Source organism: Melanotaenia boesemani, chromosome 15 (genome assembly GCF_017639745.1).
Source record: "Melanotaenia boesemani isolate fMelBoe1 chromosome 15, fMelBoe1.pri, whole genome shotgun sequence".
In the NCBI taxonomy this organism is placed as follows: Eukaryota; Metazoa; Chordata; class Actinopteri; order Atheriniformes; family Melanotaeniidae; genus Melanotaenia; species Melanotaenia boesemani.
The window spans coordinates 29,046,001-29,071,465 of NC_055696.1; the positions used below are offsets into that span (position 1 = coordinate 29,046,001).

Below are 25,465 nucleotides of genomic sequence, written 5' to 3' on the forward strand. Positions count from 1 at the left end.
GCAGATGTGGAAACAGCTGTTTGCACTATACAGAGTTGGCTAAGCTGCTGCTGGAAAACCTCCCACTCCCTTTGACCTACATTCCTGGTTGCAACATGAGTCAGCAGAAACAGAAAATTGACCCAGATTTCAGTCTGCTCCAGAGATTATTCGTCCATGTTCAGCTAAACACGTGAGCAGCAGCATTTGGAGGCCACTTATCTCAGGATTTTGTGAAATTTTTAAATATTTGAAATAGCTGGTTGCTGTTTCAACACTTCTTATTTGTATATGTAAAATACCTGGAGGCACAAACTACCATGTGTCAAATATGCAAATGGCTCTGTGATTAATTATCTCCCATTTCTTCCCTGACATTTTCTCTAAGAACTCCACCTCTAAACCAGCAAGTGTGTTCACCAGATTAAATAATTGATTACATAAAAGAAGAGCTTCATAAAGCTTGAAATCAAACGTAATGATTTAAAAAACTGTTAAACCTGAAGTTATCCTACATTTTTACTAAGTTAACTTCATAAACTTGAGAAGATTATAAGTAAAAAAGAAACCCTCACATCAGTACAGGAGTTCTGGATGATCGTTCCTCCCTACAAAGAGCGAATCAGCTGTTGAGATTAGTTTGTTCAGAATTACTTTTTGATTGTCTTCTATGAATTATATGACTTGTCGGAAACTGGCAAGTTTAATAATTTCTGTGAGTGTTTAAACAGATAAAATTCAACAGCTATAGGCCCTTCAAAGCAGCTAAAAAACACACACACTCCACACATACATCCACAGCAGATAAACCTGATAAACGCTGGAGGTGAAGAGCAGATGGCAGGAGTCAAATCAGAGCAAACAGAAAACGTGGAGCCCTGCAGACCCGCTGATCATCCAGTCCATCCACTGTCAATATGAACTACTGCAGGCTGGCCTGGAGGCACAAAGTCTTCAGCTGGTGAATGAGTTCAGCAGCAAGTCAAACAAGAGCAGAAGGAAATCCTTTTACCACCACACGTCTGGACAATGAGCAGTACGAATAAAGAGATTTCATTTAATTTATGATAATAAAAACAGAATTCAATGATCTCCAAATCTTATCAAATAATAATTTATTTCCAGTAGAACATAAACAAAATATCAGATGTTGAAACATTTTACAATTTCAAGGAAAATCAGAGCTCATTTTGAATCTGATGGCAGCAACATGTCAGTAAAAAGTAGTTCCAGGATGATGTTTAGCATCATGTAGCATCCTCTTCTTCTAACATCTGTCTGGAAACGTCTGGGAAGTGAGGAGACCAGATCTGGAGTTTTAAGAGAGGAATGTTATTCCATTTTGGTTCAGCATTGTCTTGCTGAAATCTGCAAGGCCTTCCCTGAAAGAGACGTTGTCTGGATGGGAGCAGATATTGCTTTAAAACCTCCACGTACTTTTCAGTATTGATGGAGCTTCACAGATGTGGAAACTGCCCACACCATAGATACTAATGCAGCCTCAAACCATCAGAGATACAGGCTGCTCACCTGCCCACTGATAACAAGCTGGATGCTCCCTCTCCTCTTTAGTCTGCAGGACACGCCATTCATGCTCTCCAGAAACTAGTTCATCTTACCACAGAACAGTTTTCCATTTAGCCTCAGACCATTTTAAATGAGCTTCGGTCCAGAGAAGATGGCTGTGTTTATGGATCCTGTTCACATCTGGCTTTTTCTCTGCATGATGGAGCTTTAACCTGCATTTGTGGATTTCAGGGTGAACTGTGTTTACAGTCAGTGATTTCTGGAAGTCCAGTAGTGGTTGAACTATGCTCTGAGGTGCTTTGAGAGAAACCAGTAAGGTCTCTTATAAAGGTGGTTACATCGGATGGAAAAAGGGAAAAATACCAATATTTTGGTGTATAATTCATATAGAGGAGAAACTCTGAGTGTGAAAGAAGTGTATACGAGAAAATGTATGAAAACTTTTGAAGGGCAAATTAATATGATTCATTATTGTCACTTAATAACGTGCTCAACCAAAGCAGCAGAGCAGGAAATTAAAGGGTTAAAGATCAAAATCAAGATGCTTTGAACAACTATTTCCTCTGGGTATGACGCTGTGGAACCACAGTACTCTGTTCTTCAATAACCCTCTGAAACTATTAAATGTGCTCAGCACATGTAAATATAGACGTGAGGTGGAAGGGTAAGAAACATAGAAAGAGGTGGAGAGTCTGAGTTAAGGAGAGGAGGGACGGAGGGAGGGATGAAGGGGGAGGGTGAAAAGACAGGAGTGAAGCGAAGTTGGTAGTACCGATCAGAGGAAGAGGAGCGCACAGAGAGAGGAGCATCTGCACATGACGTCCGGTATTTATTCAATCTGCAGCTGTGTCATAGAAAATATGTAGATATATTTACACACAGGAGCTGTTTGCATGACTGCTGCTTGCTTTGTTTGTTTTACAGAACTACTGGTTTACAGGATAGAAGTGAAACGCCCTGCTGCAGTTAGCAGCTGCTCGGATAAGTTTGTTTCATATTTGACAGGTAAACAGTCAATGAGCTGAAAGCTTCTAAAAGCTGCACAGACCAACATAAAAATATAATTCTGGGGTCAGAATATCATCTGTATATCATCAGATACACTCCACTGACTCACATTTCCTAAAAAATTAGTTTGTATCTGTGCTTAGTTTTATCTGTTGAAATGCAACGCGGATCAGCAAAAATCAGCAAAGAAGTAACAGCATCTTTTACTGTCCTTCTAACCTCATTTCTAGCTATAAGCTCTTTTTTCTTTGGTGTATATGTGCATTTTAATGAAGATGGATTCCCCATAAGGACGTCACTTTAACATCTGGAGCTGCGCTAGTTGCCTGAAGCAACTGAAACATGTTTTATATGACGTCATTGGCAATGTTAGGGAACTTTTTTTAAGGACTAAAACAATGAATGTTTAAGCTGTAAAAATTATTTTACTTCATGTTTGTTTAAATTTAAAAATTTAAATGTTAAAAATAATGTTTTCAGAAAGCTTTCTAAATAAAAAACTGGGTAAAGAATGACATAGCCACGACCACTGGATTACAGTTACATTTACAACTTCTCTTCTGGGATTTCGTCTGTGGTTTTCTTCATTTTTGCTGCAGGATATTTACAAGCAGGGGTCAGAGTTTGTTTTTTTTTTTATCTTTCAGCAAGCTTACTGTCCACTCCACATCCAGACAGAAGAGACCTGAGCCTGCGCCACATCTCTGCAACAACAGCCTCAGCAGCTGGTGAGTTTGGCTCAGCTAGTTCCTGTTAAGACAAGGCAAATTTATTTGTATAGCACATTTCATGTACATGACAATTCAAAGTGCTTTACATAAAACATAAAACCATCACAGCAAGGTGTAGGGAAAGAAAAAAAAAGAAAGAAAAACAAAGATTAAAAAAGATAAAATTGATTAAAAAGCTCAGATAACAAAATAAAGTTAAGATTTCAGCATAAAAGAACCAAATGCAGATCTGGATTTCTAAATAAAAACTACTGAAATGCAGCAGAGAACAGGTGGGTTGTCAACCTTGATTTAAATAAAATTTCAGCTGTTTCAGCTGATCTGAGGCTTTCTGGGAGTTTGTTCCAGACATGTGGAGCATAGAAGCTCAATGCAGCTTTTCCATGTCTGGTTTTGACTCTGGGAACTGATAAGAAACTGGATCCAGATGACCTGAGGGTTCTGGTAGGTTCATACTGGGTCAAGAGGTCACTGATGTATTTTGGTCCTAAACCATTCAGAGCTTTATAGACCAGCAGCAGAACTTTAAAGTCTATCCTCTGACAAACAGACAGCCAGTGTAAAGACCTCAGAGCTGGACTGATGTGGTCCACTTTCTTGGGCTTAGTGAGAACTCGAGCAGCAGAGTTCTGAATAAGCTGCAGGTGTTTAATTGATTTTTTAGATAGAACCTGTAAAACCACTGTTACAATAATCAAGCCGACTAAAGATGAATGCATGGACTAGTTTTTCCAGGTCCTGCTGACATCAGATCAGACCAGAGGTTAACGCGACCTCTGGCTCCCCCTGCTGGACAGTTAAAGAACACACAGATGGTTTTAGGTCTGAAAGCTGCAGTTTTCTCAGCTCTGTGCTGCATTCAACCCTCTAACTACATCCTCTAGTGTTTAAGAAAGCAAACTTTTCAGTGAATTTAAATAATTTTATTTAAAAAAAATGTGTAAATAAAGCTGCCTGAGCCATCTCTGTCACTTGGTTTGGGTATGTACTGAAGTGTTTGTTTTCCCACTACTGATTCAAATTTTGACCATTTCACTTCTCTGACTGTTATCTCAACTATTTGATTAAACAAAAACACTATTCCCATTATTACTGTTGTTGTTCAAAGGAAAAGTAAAAAAAAAAAAGCAAAGAAACATTTTTCTGTTGTCATTTTCTTAGTGAGAACACTGACGTATTAAAGCCGTTTCCACCAAAACAGACATGATAAAACTGTTGTATGTAACCGGTTCATGAATGACGGATTAAAGTTAACCAATCAGGACAACCACAGTGATTTTTAATGTTGCTTCACATCCGCTGGATGTATAAATGAGGCAGATACATATTTATTTTAGCTTTTTGACCGGCCTTTGTTTCCTAAAACATGTTTTACTGAAACTTTTATAACAGCTGATCTTTAACTCGTTTTCTGGTGTTTTAATGTCTCAGCAGAGGACGACAGTAGACAACTGTGGACGGGATGGAGAGCAGCCGTAAGCCAGAGAACACGCCTCCTGGCCAGATGATGAGGAAACCTCTCATCTTGGACCACCGACAGAGGCAGCACAGCCAGACAGACCCTTTCCTCACCGCAGCCCGCCTCCTCCGCGGTGGATGGCTGGAGGAAGGCACGAGAAGAAATTGGAAGTTTTCAGATATGGAGAAGTCAGCAGGTCAACCCCCTCACCCTGGGTCAGAAGAAAAGCAGATTCCAAATCGTGCTGAGATTTGGGTCAAGGACCCCAGGACCAGGCGGGTCATCATCTCAAACATCAGGGAGACGAGGGGGGACGAGAAAAAGACATGTGAAGAGAAGCAGAAACCTGATGGTGATGATGCTTTGTCAGTTAAAAGACCAACACAAGAGCAGGCTGGTCAGACAGGTGTGGTGTGCGTGTGGAGGTCTGGATGTCGGCTCACATGTAGACAACCCAGAAGGTTTAAGGCCCCGATGCTTCCAGTGATAGCTGAGATGTAGACACATCACCAACTCTGAAGACATTTCTTTGTCATTAAATGTATGAGTCGTCATTAAACTGCAAAGTGCAGATGTAAATGAGTTTGTTCTTGTTAAAGCTGGTGACTGAAGTAAAAAAACTGTCCAGAAGATAAGGATCAGCTTACAGATAAGTAGCTTTACTTTAAACCAAATAAACTTTGTCATACTGAGGCATTAAAACAGAGTTTATCCATCATTAACGTTGTTGTTCCTCAGGACTCAGATGGAACAACAACAGGAGTCTTATGGCAGGGATCATCAGCTCCAGACCTCCTGAGCCAGTATCCTGATGGTTTTCATTATGTCCATGCTACAGCACATCTGACTCAAATAATGGGTTAAGAGGCCGGTGCAGACCTTGACAAGCTGCTAGAGAACTATTTCATTTGAACCAGGTGCAGCAGGGACACACTGACAACCTGCAGGACACTGGCTGAAGAGCTCTGGAGTTGGGAATCAGTGGCGTATTGGATGAAGATGAAGTTGGTGTGCTGGAGTGGTTGGTGTAAAACCTGAGCTAAAATGAGTTAACCTTCTTTGTGAGATGTTTTTTTCTGCCTCCTGTCTGAAATGGCATCCCCAAAATAAATGAAGTCTTCACAACTACAAGGGCTGTATGTATAATCTTGGTCTCTACAAAAAGCTGAGACGTGTGAGATTACTAGACATGTCAGAATCAACATTACCGTGTCAAGAGGAACTTCACCTGGAGCACAGAAAAAAGGTAAATGGCCATCTCTTCGTAAAACCATGTTTTTTTTAGTGAAAACCAGAAGATAGCAGCCCAGTTCATCAAGGAATGAGTACAGTAATATGTGATGAGGAGCTGTGCTGCAGTAAAAGCGAAACTCAGCAGTTTTCCGAGTGTTAGATGTGCTACGCAGGTAAATACACAACTCACAAAATGTTAGTCATATTAAACTTTTGGGTGATATTTACAGAAAATAGAAAGACGTGGTGCTATGCTGATGTATCATGAATGTAGGACATTTCAGTAGAATCACGTGACGGTAATACCTTCATCCCAAATAATTTACTGAAACAAAACCTAATAACAGTGGTGGGTATACCTCATCATGTAATGTCAGTGTATCATGGACTTGTCTTGGTGTAATTACGTGTATGTGGAAACAGTATGATGAAGAGGAAGGTTTAGCTACAGGCTGCCATTGAATCACATTTAGTGGTCCATTCATTGTTCTGACACTGTTCTTTGTGGTTTATTAATCCTGTTAGAGAAGTTTGTCATGAAACAAAGACTTAAACACGGAAAAACTGTCCATGTGCACTTATAAGTTTCATGTCTTAAGTTCACCTATAAAAGTTATAATGGATTTTAGGTTAAATCCAACATACAAAACATCAAATATCACTAGCTTTTTGAGTAGTGCATGTCAGGAAGCTATTGGCTAGTGTTGACAGACGCCTGTCTCAATGGTCAGGAGAATCCAGGGATGTTCCCAAATTCACCTTAGAAACACCATGAAAATCCAGAAAGTGAAGCCCACATCAGTCTATAATAGGAAGTGAATACTCTATAAAACCCTCTAATATGACCTTAATGAATCACTTCAAAGGCAGTTGTAGAACAGATTAGCAGCTTTTTTTTAAAGCTGGAATAAAGCTTCTCACCACAAAAGACATGATTACAGATTGTGGCTGCTCCTAGATGAGACATTTTTGTAATAAGCCGTCTCTGCTTTCATATGACACCTTGTTTGGTTTGCTTGAAGTGGAGAAATTAGCAGAAGCTCTACAGTGGACAGTGCTGTTCTCATGTATTGTGACATTCCCATAAATTGCTTGGGTTATGAACTGCATTTGTCTTTTAGCTGAAATTCTTCCAGTTATTTTGATATGCTACATGTTAGGATTGCAGCTTCCTAGTGTGCAAACATCTGTACTGTAGGTTCCCATGCCTCCTCCTCCTGTACAGGGTCTGCAATGAAGAGGTTCAACATTAAAAAAAAGATCAAAATTCTTAAAATGTTAAGTTTATTAAGAAACACTGGCTGAGGAGACTGCAGCAGCAGGATTAAATTCTACGAACGAAGAAAAAGCAAGGACACAAAAAGGAAACAAAAAGCGGAACTTAAATAATCTTCCAGACATGTGATGCCGTCAGAAGTCAACCTAAATGAAAATGAGGTTTTCAGATGTTCCAACAGAAGCTTGTAGGTCCTATCCCAGTCAGATGTTTCACCTTCCATCCCAGAAGCATCAGAACAAATTACTCAAAACTGTTTTTATTCATCAAAAAAAGCTCCTTTACAGCACCACGATTTTCAACCTGTAAAGCCAGCACACATGTAAAATACAACCCTTACAATACATTAGAATCAAAACAGGTACCAAAAAGTACAGTAAAAATTACACTTCCGGTGGAAATGTGGAGGGGAGAGAAAACAGGAAAAAAAAAAAGACACGAAGGGGAAAATAAAACCTAAAAATTATAGGGCTTTAAAAAAAAAAAAAAAAAGGGGGGGGGGGGGGGGGGGGACATGGAAAATTTATATTTCAGATGTTGTCTGTACAAATGGTCTTCTGTCAAAAGATGTCGGGTGAGGCCCAGTGTGTCCGTCCAGCTGTCCGTCTCACCAAGTCATCGGAGTCCTGAGGAACAACAACGTTAATGATGGATCAAAATTTCCTTAAAGTTCATAACTTCACTGTCTGAAGCAAAAATACCCAACAGTTCAGCAAATAAAGAAAAGTCAGTAAATATTTAGATTTGGTATAAATCTACTGTTGGAAAGTATTTATCTTTTAATAGTGATGCATCTGGAAGGAAAATGCATGTGTGGGATGAGCAGCTGGGTATGTGGGTTGTGCCAATGACAAACAGCTGATTCCAATAAACACCAAACAAGTCAAGTGCATTTTCTTTGCAACTGTGGCTCCATTTTAAAAAAGGGACAAACCATCTCCAATGGAAGGTATTACCAAGAAGCACCGTTACAACGGAAATAATTCACCAAAACAGGGTTGCTTATCGTCGCTAATTGCCCGATTCAATTCACAGCCTACTTTGATTTAGTTGTGATTAAATCGGATTGATATTAATTAATTTACAGCCAATTGTGTAACACCGCCTATTTTTCTTGATTACAGGAAAAAAAAAAAAAAAAAAAAAAAATTTTAAAATGTCCCAACAAAACCACTACATTTAGTGGATTCACTAAATATTCAATTTTAAGCCGTAAAACTACTCAAATTCCTACGAGGACGTAGATTCAGCGTGACTTCCCGTGACGACTATCTGCATAACACCAGAGCACGATGCTTCCATCTTCACCCGCCTGATTTTTTTTCAACTGATTGAAGCGTTTTCTGACGCTGCACTCTGTCCTAATGGAAACTGCACACACACACACACACACACACACGTGTGCTCACTACTGTTGACACAGAGCAGCTATGACATGCCGCCATGTAAATCTGATGAATAGCATCAGACTGTTTACTTTTTGACAAAGGATAAAATGTAAACCGTTCTAGAGGAAATGTGAATTTAAAAGACCATGTCGGATTTATTTCAAAGTACATACGTGCTTTGTGACATCACTCCCACGTTTTAGCTTTAGCTGCTAATGTGAGCAGTGACAGGCTGCAAAAAAAATAGAGGTGAACATCTAAATGTGACATCTCGGCAAGAGAAGCTGATCGGACGGAGGCGACACAGGAGACCAGTTGTGTGTGTATGTATGTATATATATATATATATATATATATATATATATATATATATATATATATATATATATATATATATATATATATATATATATATATATATATATATATATATATATATATATATATATATAAAAAATCCATATCCAAGTTTTATCAATACTGGATTTATTTAATGTGAATCGATTTAAATTGATCTTTTTTAAACCCAGCCTTACACTGACATTTAAATTATATTGTTTTATGAGAAATAAAAAAAAAAAAAAAAACAAGCACTCGGAAACTTTCCAGCATGAAAGGGTTCTGGTTCATGATTTACTGAACGGTCACCATAAAAGTAACAAAGACGACATTCTGGCGTACCTTCCACTACCCAGTGATCATCAGTAAGGCTTGTAGCTGGTCTGGTGTGCTCCCCGTCTTGGTGTTTTTCCATAGTTGGCGCTGCCCTGGTCTGTGGTACCGATGTAAAGACAAACATGTTTCACCATCATCATCATCATTTAAACTTTTATGAAAAGCTTTAGATGAGACCAGGTTAGATGACAAAAGACACAGACATGAAGGCCAACTCTGAAAGTACAAGTCTTAGGAATAAATAGCTGCGGAGGACCTGGGGGCTCTGTGAGGTGGATAAATTAAAAGCAAGTCAAATTAAACCATCAATAGGATTAAAAACTAATGCACTGAAAATTGTCTAAAGCTTGGTCTACATGTCAATTTCTCTTGGGCTTATCTCAATCTACCTAGAAAGCCAAGTAATTCAATCTTATTTATTTGTGTACTTTATTGGGGACGATGGATAGAAACTGACACTGATGTTTTCCACAAAGAGTGATCACATCAAGCCAATTCATAACTCGTCCCTGGTTGGACTTTTCAAAGGAGAAAGAAGGTAATCAAATTAAGACCTTTATAAGATAAACATCCACATTAAACAGCACAGATTTTTTAGAGCTTCATATAAAGACCATTAAAAATATTCAACATTTCTACAGTTCTGTCAACATTTACACATTTAACTCTGTTGTAGCGCCCATCCAAAAAACTTACTGTAATCATAACCAGTGCCGTATCCGTAGTAACCAGAAGAGTAGTCATAGTTGCCATAACCGCTGTATCCACCATAGCCATAACCTTGGTTACCATAGCCCTGGTTCCAGTAGTTTCCATAGCCCTGGTTCCAGCCCTGGCTCTGACCTGAGGCAAAGTTGAGTTTACATCAGTTTTCAGCAACATGAGCTGAACATCTGACACTGGAGCGTTTGTTGGAAGGGGCTCATACACCCCATGTTTTTATTCCAGGGGCCACTTAAGAGACCTCAAGACAACAGATAACAGACCTGAGCACCATCAGACCAGATCCGACAACTGGTCGGTTAACTGCAAAGTCTTAAAATCAATTTTCATATTTTTTGAGAGGAGAATTACCTTGTTGTTGCAATTTTGTTTTCAAATTTAGAAAACAAACATTAAATAAAAAAAATAAATACAATGAAAATTTGGAAACTAATGTGAAGATTTTATTGCTTTTACTGAATTTGCAGAATGTTAGATTCATGCCGATCATGTTACTGTCCTCCCTTACCTCCCCGGCCCCTTCCTCCTCGGCCTCCGTAGCCACCTCCACGTCCTGTTCCGTACTGTTGCTGCTGATACACCTCTTTAGGCTGAGCGATCTTCAGCTCACACTGAACAAAGGAGGTGAGAAACCAGAGTAAAAACCAGCTCAAAATGAAAAAAGGAACTGTAAACTGTTCAAGTACGACCCCCCGTTTTTGTTGTGTTATTGTGTGCTTACCCTGCCTCCCTCGATGTTGTGGTATTTCTTCTCCAGACACTTCTTAACACTGGCTTCCTCTTTGTATGTGATGAAAATAAAACCCCTCCTTTTCTTTGATTTGGGGTCAATGGGCAGCTCGATGGTTTCAATCTGAAAGGAGATTACCAATTAAAACTTGTACAGGTTGGACAGGCACATAGTTGATAAAAAACACAGGACCCACAAGATATTAAACATTGAGGCCCAGAAATATTTTTGCTTTGCTAATGAGAATACTAAAATAATTTATTGAAACTTGCCTCTCCAAAGGTGCCGAAATATTCCCTGATTGCTTCCTCAGTTGCCTCGGGATTCAAACCCCCAACGAAGATCTTCTTTACAGGTTCCTTCTTCATGGCCATCGCCCTCTTAGGGTCAATCTGACGTCCATCAAGTCTGTGTTCCTTCTGCTCCAGCACCTGCAGAAGCACAATCAGACTTCAGGCTTAGGAACCTCATTCATACACCGGTAAGAGATGCAGAGAGGGCTACCGTTCACCTTGTCCACGCTGGAGGGGTCTTTAAAGAGAACAAAGCCAAAGCCTCTGGACCGGCCAGTGTTAGAGTCCATCTTGATGATGCAGTCTGACACCTCGCCAAACTTGCTGAAGTAATCCTTCAGGTCCTTTTTACTCGTGTCCCAACTGAGGCCACCAACAAACATCTTACTGAAAACAGAGAGAGACCAGCTGTTAATTTTACTTCTGAGAAGTTTCAGTGCAAATGATAAAATCAGACAGGCTTTTGCTCTACATTCAGCACTGTAGTTAAAACACTGCAGAGGTTACATATGACCCGAGAAAGGTCATTCAGATTTCTCATATACAGAGAGCAAACCAATAGAGCTACAGTACATCTACATTACACCTTAAAACGCAAAAGTGTTAAAACATTCTCTACGAGTCTCACCCAGCATCTTCCTCTCCTTTACTGGAGTTGATCTTTCCTCCATCTGTATCCTGGCTTTCATCCCCACCCATGAATTCCTGCTCTGCTCCGTTCTGGTCCTCCTCTCCTTCATTGCCATTCTGCTCCAACGTCTCCATGAGCAGATTCTCAGCGTCTGCCATTGTGACTGTGGTCTCTTCAAGAAACTGAAATGATGAAAGAAACAATGATCCTGGTCTGATAGAAATCCATCCGCTGCAGCGGCAACAAGTCCAATCAACATATGATTTATAATATGATTTGGAAAGCAAAGGTTACAGAGGGGGCCAGAAAATTTGACGCAAGACATGTCTGCTGACGATTTACAAACGTACACCAGGGATGACTTAAAATTAACACTGTCACCTCATTTAATACTAAATATTAAATGTCATTTATAACACACACTGAACAAATGCTTGGTAAAATTTAAGATTTAATGAAGTTGATGCTTCCCAGTGTGTAAATATGATTTCAACAGTTTCTGGTGGTCTCTGAATTTTGTTTACTATTGCTTTATTAAAGATAAGTCTGAACAACTTCATGCAGAGATAATTTATCCCCCACAGCCAGACGTAACATTTACAATTTATTTTAAAATCAAACCACCAAAAGATTGAGTCCAAAGAGGACCCATCCATTTGAACAATATTATAAAGTTAAAGCACAGGTTACTGCTCCGTCGCTAGCTTCATTTCCAGTTAAAAAATTTTTATACATAATGTAAACTCTTTTTAATGAAGTTAACAGAGAATCTTACAACAACAGTGTAACTTTAGTACATTGTAACGTAACAGATGGTTGTAAATTAGCCTGGAGCGCAAAAGAGATGCTGCTAGCAAACAAAAATGTATAAACCGATGTTTCTCCGTATTCAAGCAGACCGCGCTTTGCTCAGTTACCGCTCCTGACACAGTAGGCCAAGCTAGCTGATATGCAACCAAACATTACCCAAAAATTGTCAAAACAACATGGAAACCGTAATTTATTAACGGTAAACACAAACTTATAGAAATGGGTCAATTTCTTGGTTTAGTGCGAATAAGAAATGGACATTTCATTCAGGACAATAACCGCGCTGACGTACTTTAGCACCTCTTTGGCTAACGGGCAGCTAGCTACGTTCGTAACTAACAGGAAAACAACACGCAGATAAAGCAAACCGGTGAGGGTAAAAAAAAACGAAAGGCAAACACATTCATAGAAACACGACTAAATCTTTCTGAATGCATTTCAGTTTCCCAATAATAACAAGACAGCGTGCTTACTTTAGTTGACTAAACCGGAGACGCCGACTCACCGCTCAAAATGGACACTCCAAATTCGCCGCTAACTCGTGGCAAGATTTATACAACCGGATGTGCACCAGCTTTAGGGGACATGGTAAACAGGACGTCTGTGATTGGATAATGCGTTCTTTTTAAAAGATGAAGTATGTATTTTATTGGTTAAGTGCGCGTACTCAATGAAAAAAAAGAAAAAGAAATCAAACTGAGCAGCGTAGTGTTTTCCTGCTTCCTGTCTTCTTAGTTCTTTATACTGTTTAACATTCTAGGGACCTTTTAAAATAACGCACCACAGCTTAGGCGACCTGAACCAAATGTAAACATATAATCTTTTTGTTTATATCGTATATCTGGAGAAGCTGCGTGGGAAAAGTTAAACTTGCTGCCTGTGGTCTTTGTTTTTGCATACAAAACAGTCAAAAGGGACAGTTCACATCGATCTTAAAGAAGTTTTCGGTAGTTTTGACTGTGAAGTGTCTGTATTATTTGCAGTTACAGTAAACACATTTTGATTAAAAAATATTTGTTTTACTAATGAGCATCAATACCATACATATTGGTAGTCATATCAGACAGACAGTGTACGGAAACATCTGCACAGACTATGGACTAGAGACCTGGAGGCTGCAATGAGAAACACCTCCTAAGGTGATACAGAATGAGAGCTCTAAAATTCTGTGGGACTTCCAGATCCTTCCTGGTTCTGGTTCTGATGCAGGTTTTCCTTTCCACTGTCTCCTTGTGCAGCTCAGGGTGGAGGTAGGATTTAATCAAAGAGAAGATTTGATCCAGTCCATTGGTTTCTTAGCTAGGTCATTATTTTCTGAACTGGTCTCATGAACACAGTTATTATAAATTGGGCCGATGTGGATCATATAATGGATTTGTTTTAACTAGATTATAATTGAAATGTTTTTAAAAGTTTAAACCTTGACATTAATAAAATATTTTTTGTAATTTTTGGTAAACTGGATTCCCTTGTTATATTAAGTCTAATTGAAAGAGGAAAGGAGGGTATAGAGTAGGGGTCTGCAACCTGTGGCTCGAGCACCGCAAGTGTCTCTCTGGACCTTCCACAATGGCTCTTAATACATGAATAAAAATGCTAAAGAACTAACTAATGTTTTTAAATCTATGTATAATAACAAATCCAGATTTTTAAGCAAACTTTTTGTTTTTTTTCCATGTAATAATTGCACTGAATTTCCACAACATAATGATGCTAAAAGGACCAGTAATATATTTCTTTAAATCTATTTTTTTGTGATTGAGTTGGAAACTGTGGGCTTTTTTTTCTTTACATTATTACCACAAATATCTTCATCCCATGGAAGAAAGTCTGTCTATCCTGTTTTTTTCCAAAAGTTTTATGTTTCCTGTATTTTAAAACCTAAAAATAGAAATTAAAATGTGGTTCTTCAAAAGTGACAACAAATTTCTCATAGTAGATATTTATCAAAAATAATAAGTTGTCTTTTTTTCAAAAAGTGTTGTAACATTTGCGGCTGTAAACGAGTTTTATTTAGCTGGGCAGAGGGACAAATGGCTCTTTGGGTTGTAACGGTTGCAGACCCCTGGTATGGAGGCTGGAAACTTTAATGGATAAAAACAACTTATGAAGATGGAATTTTCCACATAGATTAAGGAAGTTGACAACAAGGAAAGAAATGTTTGTTTTCTTAGGTTTAGTTGCTTACATGGAGCTCACTTTTGATAGACTTGTCCTCCATGATGAACCAGTGAGGGCGTTACGCCAGACTCAGCATCGATGCCCACTCTGTGTTGGAGGGTGTGATAAGATGGCCCTTGACATGGAGGATCCTCCATGTGATCGCACTAATGGGGTGGAGGTGGGCAAGAGGAGGAATTATATCAGAAAGGCCCATCATCTTCTTGTCATCTTTCCTTCCTGCTTCTGCTGCAGCTGCTGTGTTTCCTGTCAGAAAAACAGAATTATGATTGGTCATCTGCTGTCAAGTATTTCTTTTCTACCATGCATTCAGAGTCAGAAACCCATCACCATCAGGGCCAGATCGTCTGTTAAAACTGCATCTGGTGCAAGCCCCTGATAAGATGTTAGCTGAGGCTACAACGCTACATCCTGAACCATCTGCCTTACAATTAAATGTTTGACCTCAGACATGACACACAGGGCTGGCCTGAGCCTTTGTGACAATACTTTGTGTGAACACCAGTGTTATTCAGCACAGCCTTCATCCTCTTGGGCATGGAGTTCACCAGAGCTGCACAGGATGTTACTGTAATTTTTTTCCAGTCCTCCATCATCACACCACAGAGCTGATGGATGTTAAACACCTTGAGCTGTATGACCTTGGCCACCACTCTTTAGCTCAGTTTCAGGGTGTTACCAAACTTCTTATTAACTAGGCCATCTTTGGGAAGAGCCACAGAGAGATCTTTGCCATAAGGAGTCGAGTTGAACATCCAGCGATCAGTAGGAATCATACCCAAAGAGCCAAATTTAACAGCTCTAATCCATGATAAACATGTTTCTGTGGTCCAGTCAAGCAGGTAAAACATGAATATGAAAATAAAACAGGTTGCTGTGCAAAGGTATCACTTGCACTGCCAGCCAGTTATACGTAAATGTGTGTGTGTGTTGAGTAATTTTCAGATAAATCTACGCCGCTGTATGATTTGTACACTGACCAAGTTTCATTTCCCTCTGATTGTCCTTTAAGGAAATGGAGTCAAATTTTTGCTGAAATGTGAAGGGTGAGATACTGTTCGTACATAATAGGAGCCTAAATGTAATGTTTAAAAATGTTTAGTGTAAACAAGTTAACCAGTTAATTTGTGAAAATCATACAATCTTACACAACAGAATAGTTAAATACCAAAGCTGATTTGTCCTTAACGTCTATAGTGAATCGCAGAGATTCCAGAGCTGCTGCAAAAACTGTGCACATGCACCAAATGACAGGCAGTAGCCTGCAACAGGAGCTGTTTAACCAGCATTTTTACCTCTGCTAAGGTCATGGTTGTGTTTTTGACGAAATTTGTTTGTCTGTCTGCAACATAACTCAAAAGGTTATGGATGGATTTTAATCAAATTTTCAGGAAATGTCAGAAATGGAATAAGAAATTACATTTTGGTGGCAATCCAAATCACCATCTGGATCCAGGAATTTTATACGGATTCTTTACTATAATAGGGAAAATTCTGCCATTACAGCTTCTAGCTCAACAGATAACACCCAGAATCATTGGTTTAAAAAAAACAAAACAAAATGACATCATGGTAGATGTTAAAAACATTAACAGCTGCCACATTAGAGAAGATACCATTTTTAAAAATAACTTTTTTATAGTTATTTGATTCATCTTTGTATCTAAAGGTATGTTTCCAGTGTCTAGAATTCTATATAAGAAGTGGCATCTATCCTGATGCCTGATCTATCCTGATTGTGATTAGCTTGAAGTATACATAAGAGTGTTGGCATGGGGCTGGTAACTGGGGTTTTCTTGGCTGAGTGTCCCTATGGCTTGATGGAGGTCTATGCTCTCTGAGTGCTTCTAGTTTTATATGCAACAGTTGTAGTTTAACAACATAAATCTCATATCTGAATCTGCGATGCTGCATCAGGCTAAAAAATATCAACAATGTTCAAGAACAGTTACTCAAAATCTATCAGTGGAAAAATCAAAGTCAGTAGTCAAAAACTTTGTCTGAAGACAGCGAGGTGCAAGCAGGGTGTATTTACTGAACCAGCATAAAAATACGAGCAAAAAATGTGTGAATCAAGAGCCGGGTCAAGACTGATTTTTACTCTGCCGGGCTGCTGTTTTCTTACAGTTCTCAAAGTGAATCACACAAAGCCAGATAACAGCTTGACATTGTTGTGATCAGAATAATTTAGTCATTCTGCATCACAACATTAAATCATTTGTAAAGATGTCCAAAAAAAGCCTCAAATTAAAACTCAAATATTCTCTGGGAACACTGGCAAGAGCCCAGGGGAGAAAAGAATTTTATCAGAAAAAAAATAGGTTAATCCACCGATGAATCCCAAAATAATAGTTTTCTGGTCCCTAAATCATCCCCAGAAGGATCCTTTCAGAAAACAGCAGACAGCAGGTGAAGAGCACATTTTTATCAGCAGGTCCCTCTTATGCTGTCCCCTCTCACACAGCAGTAAACACACCCCTCTGCTGACTGACCTTTGTCCCAGCCTCCACACAGGAAATACTGCGTTTAATGTCAGTGTGGTGTGTTCATAACTTTTATACTTACATCTATAAATGCGTACAACCTCAATTCTAAAAAGGTATCTGAGTAAAATGTAAATGAAACCAGAATGCAACGATTTCCAGATCTCATCAATCCATATCTATCTATCTATCTATCTATCTATCTATCTATCTATCTATCTATCTATCTATCTATCTATCTATCTATCTATCTATCTATCTATCTATCTGTCTGTCTGTCTGTCTGTCTGTCTATCTGTCTGTCTGTCTATCTATCTATCTATCTATCTATCTATCTATCTATCTATCTATCTATCTATCTATCTATCTATCTATCTTTCTATCTATCTATCTATCTATGATTACATGTAACTTGGTATACTGAGACACATACATATATTTGTTTATATGCTTTCCTGTGCAGTCTTCAGCAGCCTAGCGTGAGGTGCAGTAGGGCAGTGGTTTTCAGAGTTTTTGAGCCATGACTCCCAAGATAACACGTTGGTGTTTGATGTTGGTGATTAATTTTGTGATGTATCAAATGGGCTGTTTCGCAGCATCCTCTAAATGTAAGGCTGGAAAACTGTCAGAATTTTTATAAATAAGGAGGATAAAGGCACCTACATGCCCAAAATCAGCTTCTCTTACTTCGATAATTATATTTAAATTTTTAATATTGGATGCGTACTAACTTTGTTGTTTATGCATTAATGTGTAAAAAAATTAAGGGGCTAATTTAAAAGATTTATATCTTCATTAATGGTTTAATTTTGACAGCCCTGGTAATAAATAAATAAATAAATGAATAAACTGATAAATGCAAGCTATATATGTTTTACAATATTCTGGCCACCCATTGAAATAATCTCGTGACCCCCATGGGCGTCCCAACCCTCAGTTTGAGAACCACTGCAGATATCACAACACAACCTCCAACCTCCCGACTTTTATTTGTGTCTTACACTTCAGCTCTCTTTGTTTCCTCAAAGGACCGGGTCTCTCAGGGCCTGATTTGGGTTTACAACATATCTGCTATCACACTGTAAGGAGGTTTTGTGGCTCTGATATGAACTTATGATCTTTTATAGCTCTGCAGCTGGGTGTAGGAAAGCCAACTACTGTCCTGATTAAAGGCTCTAGGGTTTTTTCACTATACTCACACAGAAATATGTCATCCTAGTTCTTTTGGATTTTCCTTTCAGTTATTCAAAATATTACACTACACAACCATGATGAAAATTATATGAAATTGAGTTTGTGTTTTAACATCTTTATGCAAATTATGTTTTCCTTTTAAAAAAATCAAATCAAGATATCTTGACATTTAACTTGCACTTAGGAAAGCTCCAAGTAGCTCCTCAGCTCGCTAATGCCTTGGACAGGCTCTGATGACAAACCTCACTCATCTATTAATAGCAGCCCTCACATCTTTCTCTCAGGACTTTAATCTGCTGCAGTCTGCTCATATATTCTGTTTGGAAAACATTCAGCTGAATTCTCTATATAATAAGAAATAAGTACTTCAATGAATCCTTTAATCTCTTTTAGTGAAGGATACACTGGATCATCCAGTATCAATGAGGATGATGTCTCTCTTAAGGCTTAGCTCAGCAGCCATAAAACGGAGTGTTTATTTTCATGCTGTCATGCTAATTGATTCATTTTTAGCTTTACTTTAGTTTCAAATGACCAGCTTTTTGTTTGCAAAGTAACATTTAACATTTAAATGAGGTTTTCCTCATTTATATAACATGAACCTGCAGGTGGTTCATGTTCATTCAGTCCATGCGGGCGGACAAGAATTTCACAGTATTTTTTCTTCATCTTCATCACAAAAGAAACGCCTCCAAACAGCCATGGATCTTGCATTTTGAAGCCTTAAAAACAGGAGGGGGGGGGGGGGGGGGGGACACTTTGAAAGCATAAAATGTGAGTGAACATGCATTTGTGTAATACCACATCTCAGTATGCTGCAGTGATGTAATAATGAATAGTGTAATGGGGTTGCTGTGTAGGCAGGGCCGTTAGCTGATTATTCTCATGTGCCAATCACCAGCGCAGCCTCCACCCACACCTGCTGTAACAGACTGAGCTGCACTTAGATGTGGACGTCAGACGTTTGGATTATTTTTGGATATTCTAGCAAAACTGCCTCGTATTGCGTTAAAGAAAACTCCAACATGAAATAAGTCTCCAAGGAACAACTAGTGGAGCTGACATATTTATTTCTTTTCAATGACAGTTCAATCTTACTTTATTCACACTTGCTTTATTTTCAGTTAAAAACATGTAGAAACGTATTTAAAATTTCATGAATACATTAAAAACACACTTAAACAGCATTACTTTAAATCACATACAAATAATAAACTCATGCTTCAGATAAACTGCAGTCTGTAATTCAGCTGCCGTTCTGGTTCGAGGCCTGGCTTACATTAAGACCGGGACTTGTTGACCCAGTGGTACTTGTCAACGCGAGGTCCAGTGAAGGTGAATGTGGCTCGGTAGGATTTGAAGCCTTTCTGGCCAGAGAACTGGGATGGTGCACCTCCAGCAGATGACTGGAAGGCATCTCCAGAGAAGCCTCTCCTCTTCTCTCTCAGCCATGTCTGAGGAGCACCTGGAGAAAACTCACTGAACTGTGGACCAAAACACAGATTTACTCAAAAACTGCACCTCAAGTGGAAAATCAGATGGACTTTTTCCTTTTTTAAAAGCAATTCCAGACTTAGTCCTATTTTTTTCTTTTAAAAACCATAGGCAAGATTATTATTATTTAGCAGAGTTTATCCTGTAATAAAGATCTGCACTGTGCTTTTCTTAAGGTTGTAAAATGCTTTAACAGGTCATCAGGGACTTTGTCTAGTCAGGTTATTTTCCCTTAATATTTAGCCAACATTTTTGGGTGCGTTACCACAGTGTTTTTTTTATTTATTTATTTTAAGAAAGTGTTTCTCATATGTTTCATTGCTAATTTTAATTTTATTGAAGGGTCAAACTGAAAAGAAACACTAGGCGCAAATTTACAACCTTTTTGGGTCATTAGACGACCTCAATGCCAACAGCATTACAGGTTAATGTTTTTTCCATTTTTTTGTTCAAATTAATCAGTCAACTTCTCTTTGGGAAAATTAACAAATATGTAATTATTCAAATTATTTTAACCCTTTAATGCCTATCTGATTACATGATGTATTTCTATGAAAAAAAAGGAAAATGATTTTCTATATAAACACATGTTAGGGGTATGGGTATTCAATTCTTAACGTTAATATAAGTCCTACTTCTGATTTCATGCATAATGTTTTTACAATTTTTTTTGAGAGATCAGGGGACCAGAAAAGTTCATTTTCAAATCTGACACTGCTAAAAAGGAAAATAAAAGAATGCATCAAAATCAGTATTGTTTGTAATTTTTAGAACATTTAAGCCAGGGGGGCTGAAGTTTGGTCCTCGAGATCTACCATCCTGCAACTTTTAGATGCAACCCTTCTCCAACATACTTGTATCAGATGTCATCTGCATGTCATTCAGCTCCGCAGAGGCCTGGTAACGAGCCAGTCATTTGATTCAGCTGTGTTGGAGAAGGATTGCATCTAAAAGATGCAGGATGGTGGAGCTCGAGGACCAGACTTGGGCACTCCTGATTTAAAGACTGATGGGGGGGAACATTTGACAACTAATTAGGTTAATTAACAACAGGTCAGTAACATGACTGGGGATAAAAGGAGCATTTCACAGAGGCAGAGTCTCTCAGATGTAAAGATGGACAGAGGTTCACCAATCTGAGATAAACTGCATCTAAAAATTGTGGAACAATTTCAGGAAAATGTTGAACATAAAGATTTTGAAGATCATATACAGTGTACAATATTAAAAGATTCAGATCCTGAGGAGGGATCTATGTGTATGGGGTAAGGCCAAAGATCAAAAATGGACGTTTTTGATTTTCCAAGATAAGGGAGCATCCAGCTTGTTATCAGTGGACAGGTGAAAAGCCTGCATCTCTAATAGTATGGGGCTGCATTAGTTCCTATGATGTGGGCAGCTTCCACATCTGAGAAGCTCCATCAATGCTGAAAAAGTACACGGAGGTTTTTGAGCAACGTCTGGTCCCATCCAGACAACGTCTCTTTCAGGGAAGGCCTTGCAGATTTCAGCAAAACAATGCTGAACCACATCCTGCATCCATCACAGCAGCTTCACAGGAGAAGAGTCTGATAAGTTCAAGGTAAAATGTCTCAGTTTCAACACCTTATGTTTTTTTTTTACGTTCTATTAGAATAAAAATATGGGTTTGGAGTTGTACACGCTACCCAGTTTGGGCCTAATGAACATTACTGCACTGAGTTAAAGGACGGCTGTAAACTGTAGAAAGTACAAACTGAGAAACTGAGGAAACCCCAGACAGAATTCAGCAGAAATTCTTTTCAGTGTGATATTAAGTTTATTTTATTTATAGTATTGCTCATGTCTAAATGTATTTAACCTACCCGGTACACACTGTTGGGATTGCTGACAGTTGGGATGGTTTTTGCTTCCAGGGTTGGGGGAGGAGCTGCAGCAGGGCAGGAAGCCGATAAGCTGTTGTTGCTGCTTACGCTCTTGTCTCCACCTCCCTCATCTTCATCAGAGGAGCTACCTGATCGTACGTCAAGGCTCGCCCGCTCCACAGCATCGTGGATACGGCGCGAAAATTCTCCGTCTCCTCTACGGTAGCTGTCCACGGCTGAGACACAGAATGGAGTGCTTTGTTCACCATACCTTCAGGAAGGAGATGACCAAAGCAGAGAGAAGCTAACTAGTTTGAAAACACAGACCCTGAGGCCTGCACTGAAACAGAACAGCTGCTCTTTCTCAGGGGTGTTTGTGGGATCTTCTAGTTTTTAGGCGCACACTGAAACTCTGTAGCTTGAAGTCAAACCTGCAAGACACTTCCCCGGGATCGACCCACACTGTCAGTTCTTGAGGCAAGCCCAGATCCTCGTAGCGTACCCCACTCCGCTCACAAGCCTGTTGTAGAACCGGATCTTGCAGCCGGACACGGTTCATCCGTAGACACCTGAAACACCACAGTCAGCACAAACTGGTTCAGACATACAGGCTGGAAGATCTCTGGTAGGGAAAACTACATCAATGTTTGCTTTTTGTGTGTAATAATATCTGATGGTAAAGAAATGCCTCCTATAACAATTACAGTTGTAAATGTACGGTGGTTATTAGTGGCCAAAATTCCTCCAGACAAATGTGTTTTCATGTGAGTGGATTCAGTGGCCTCAGGTGCAGCGATGCCTCAGGTGCAGCGATGCCTCAGGTGCAGCGATGCCTCAGGTGCAGCGATGCCTCAGGTGCAGCGATGCCTCAGGTGCAGCGATGCCTCAGGTGCAGCGATGCCTCAGGTGCAGCGATGCCTGCACTACAACTAACATCTTGAACATTGTGTACATGTCTACTATCCTCTTCTATGGCTCTTAAGGCATTACTTATCCCAAACGGTGCTCTAGCACCAGTCAAATAAAGCCGGTGTTGTCAGTTAAGCATACATTGTCAGATCAGCATACGTACAGTGCAAACGGACGACTGCACCTAACCCTAACCCTAACCTTAACCCGCATGCGCATCAACGTAATGTATGCTACTCTGATGAGTATGCTAAACTGACAGACCACCGGTACTGCAATTTTAAAGCTTCACACGCAGAGTTGTTCGTCCACTCAGCGACACTGAAGTCACTGGATCATAGTTTGGATTGTCTCAATTTAAATGTGTTTTTCCTTATATTAAGACAAATTATTCCTGCCATTATTCTACTCAACAGGACCATGAATGATGGTTCCTGTTCGCAACACAGATTACTGACCTGTAGGCCTGTCCCTTGCTGGGTGCACTGGGATGCCAGTGGTTCTTGTAGCTCTCAAACAGAACGGAAGTCAGAGCGGCAGCAAAACGTTCCCTGCTTTCGTTACCCAGGCAGCCATACCTCTTCACCAGCCGAGCCATGAAGAACACAGCAGCAGCGATTTCCTCCTTCATAGCTATGCTTTCTAGCAATCCTGCAGCACTAAAAACCAACTCGAGGCATAAAACACACGTAGGGAGATCCTACTCTCATACAACACAAAAATAAAACTAAGGATACACACTGAACAGATGACTCAAGAAAACATGTTTGTTACTGAAACTCCACTAAGAATTCAACTTTGATTTATCATTTTACTTCAGAAAAAAGCCCTGTATGAAGCTGCAGCCCATTCAGTACAGAAACTCACTTCCTCCTGGTTTGATAAAAACTGCTGCTCAGCTGTGTGACAGGCTGCCACACCTGAACATGCTTCCCCTAACGACCTCTGCAAGCGGCCACATGAGGCCGTCTCTGCTCTGTGGGCTTGGAAATGTCCAAAAGTTGTGCAAACTCTGTCTAAAAGCCCCAAAATATACTTTAGGGAGCCACATCTTTTAGATGTTCGTTTTACCAATTTATGTTGTATAAATAACTGACTCTGAGTTTGTTTGTATGCTTTGCAAACACTTGTAACCTCAGTGAAAGAAGATTTCTGATTGACAGCTCAGCTGCAGCCTTTTTTTCTGTTTCCTTCCCCCGTACATCCACTCGATTATTCATTTTGAATAGTTTTCCCACAATTCTCTGAATTCAGCCTGTCAGAGGAGCTGTGAGGATATCATGTGAGTGTCATGAATTTTTCTTCTTGGTGTGACATTTTATGTCAATATGTTTGGTTTATATTTTAATTGTTGATCAGATTTTTAAAAGACTAAATTAGATAAATAAAATAAAGTCATGTCAGCACATACAACCCCAATTTCCCAAAAGTTGGGTCTCTGTATAAAATGTAAATAAAACCAGCATTTAATGATCTACAGATCTCATCAACTCATATTTTATTTTCAGTAGAACATAAACAAGATACCAGATGTTGAAACTGAGACATTTTGACATTTCATGTATAATATAAGCTCATTATGAATCCGATGTAACTGTAGACAAAAAGTGGCCAGATATTTAATCCTATTGAAACGAGGTTGTGCAACGTATTTGTTTAGTAGTAATTGGGAAGACTAGTACTATTTGCATAATTGGAATAAATGATTTATGAATTAACTATGCGATTAATGACAAATCAAGAGAAAAGTGTCGAGACAGATTTTCACGATTCTAATGATTTTACCAGCGATGGTTTTCTCATTAAGTAATAATTTAATCATTCTTTCATTTTCTATACTGCTTATTTCAGTTCAGGGTTGTGGGGAAGTTGGAGTCTATCCCAGCAGTTAGCAGGCGAGAGGCAGGTACACCCTGGGCAGGTCGCCAGTCCATCACAGGCCCAACAAAGAGAGACAAACAACCACTCACACTCACTACTAGGGAGAATTTAGAGGGACCAGTTAACCTAACATGCATATCTTTAGAGGGTGGGAGGAAGTAACACAAAACATACATAACTCCAACATGCATGAAAAGTCATAGTCTGAACCCTCCATCCCCAGCTGAGGTTCGGACCTTCTTGCTGTGAGGCCGGACAGTAGAGAAAAAAGTACCATTGTACTGTATTTTTAACAGTTTAAACTACCCAGAAGAGGAGTGTAAGACATGGGTATAAAATACTGAGCTCACTCTGAACAGGCAGGGAAGTTCTCCAGCTTATAAATGTGAACAACTGATGTTTGTGTTACTTCTCTCATTTGCAAGATTAAACATATTTTGTCATTATTTTCTTAATTTCTCACCGGATTGGTAGAGGGAAAAATTCCACAACACAGCATCCCCACAGTAAAGCATGGTGGTGGCTGCATCATGGTGTGGGAATGTTTCAATCAGCAGGGAAACTGGTCAGAACTGACGGGGATACATCTAGGGAAATTCCAGAGATTTTAAACTGGGATGGAGGTTCGCCTTCCAGCAGAATAATCCTCATCCCTCGTCATTCTGATGAAAAAACATTGAGTGGATGGCCGAGTCAAAGTCCAGACCTCAACTCGACGCGTCCTGTGACAGGACTGTTTTAAATTAAAGGCTGTAATGTTAAATAAGATAAAATGGAAAAAATAAAAGTAGAAAAGCACCAAAGCATGTCACCATGCATCTATAGGTGCATTTCTATTACCCGTAGAATTGCGCAAAACCTAAATCTTGTAATAAAAAGAACTGGTAATGGAAAAACCTCTTAAATATCACTAAAAAGTTTTTAAACTCTCAGGACGAGGTTTTTCAGACGTGTCAATATAGAAGTATATTGCAAAAGTTTAATGAAACACTTTTTTTGTGTTTACACATCCCCTA

At 39.2% G+C, this 25,465-nt stretch overlaps 2 protein-coding genes and 1 long non-coding RNA gene across 7 annotated transcripts; 1 reads left to right on the forward strand and 2 right to left on the reverse strand.

Moving 5' to 3' along the window:
- The first annotated feature begins 2,251 nt into the window (after positions 1-2,251).
- On the forward strand, positions 2,252-5,274 carry LOC121655006. 2 transcript variants are annotated; one of them, XR_006013058.1, is made up of 3 exons: positions 2,252-2,331; positions 3,162-3,242; positions 4,677-5,274. It is a non-coding gene; the product is annotated as an uncharacterized LOC121655006 (long non-coding RNA). The 2 variants fall into 2 exon arrangements; XR_006013059.1 differs by lacking the exon at positions 2,252-2,331 and adding an exon at positions 2,436-2,511.
- Positions 5,275-7,204: 1,930 nt separating this feature from the next.
- LOC121654999 (heterogeneous nuclear ribonucleoprotein A/B-like) lies at positions 7,205-13,034 on the reverse strand. Of its 4 annotated transcripts, none has more exons than XM_042009420.1 (9): positions 12,969-13,034; positions 11,651-11,835; positions 11,241-11,409; positions 11,002-11,160; positions 10,721-10,852; positions 10,508-10,610; positions 9,973-10,119; positions 9,283-9,382; positions 7,205-7,839 (listed from the first exon to the last, which is right to left on the reverse strand). In XM_042009420.1, exons 2-8 carry the CDS (start codon positions 11,809-11,811, stop codon positions 9,303-9,305), a joined length of 951 nt encoding a protein of 316 aa, XP_041865354.1. In that variant the 5' UTR covers positions 11,812-11,835; positions 12,969-13,034; the 3' UTR covers positions 7,205-7,839; positions 9,283-9,302. The 4 variants fall into 4 exon arrangements, with proteins under 4 accessions (XP_041865354.1, XP_041865356.1, XP_041865355.1 ...); XM_042009422.1 differs by having other exon boundaries at positions 10,523-10,610; positions 12,937-13,027; XM_042009421.1 differs by having other exon boundaries at positions 9,283-9,373; positions 12,937-13,027.
- Positions 13,035-19,374: 6,340 nt separating this feature from the next.
- btg4 (B-cell translocation gene 4) lies at positions 19,375-23,528 on the reverse strand. Its single transcript, XM_042009429.1, has 4 exons — positions 23,027-23,528; positions 22,091-22,228; positions 21,660-21,930; positions 19,375-19,805 (listed from the first exon to the last, which is right to left on the reverse strand). The coding sequence occupies exons 1-4, from the start codon at positions 23,197-23,199 to the stop codon at positions 19,602-19,604; spliced, it is 786 nt and encodes a 261-aa protein (XP_041865363.1). The 5' UTR covers positions 23,200-23,528; the 3' UTR covers positions 19,375-19,601.
- Positions 23,529-25,465: the final 1,937 nt, after the last annotated feature.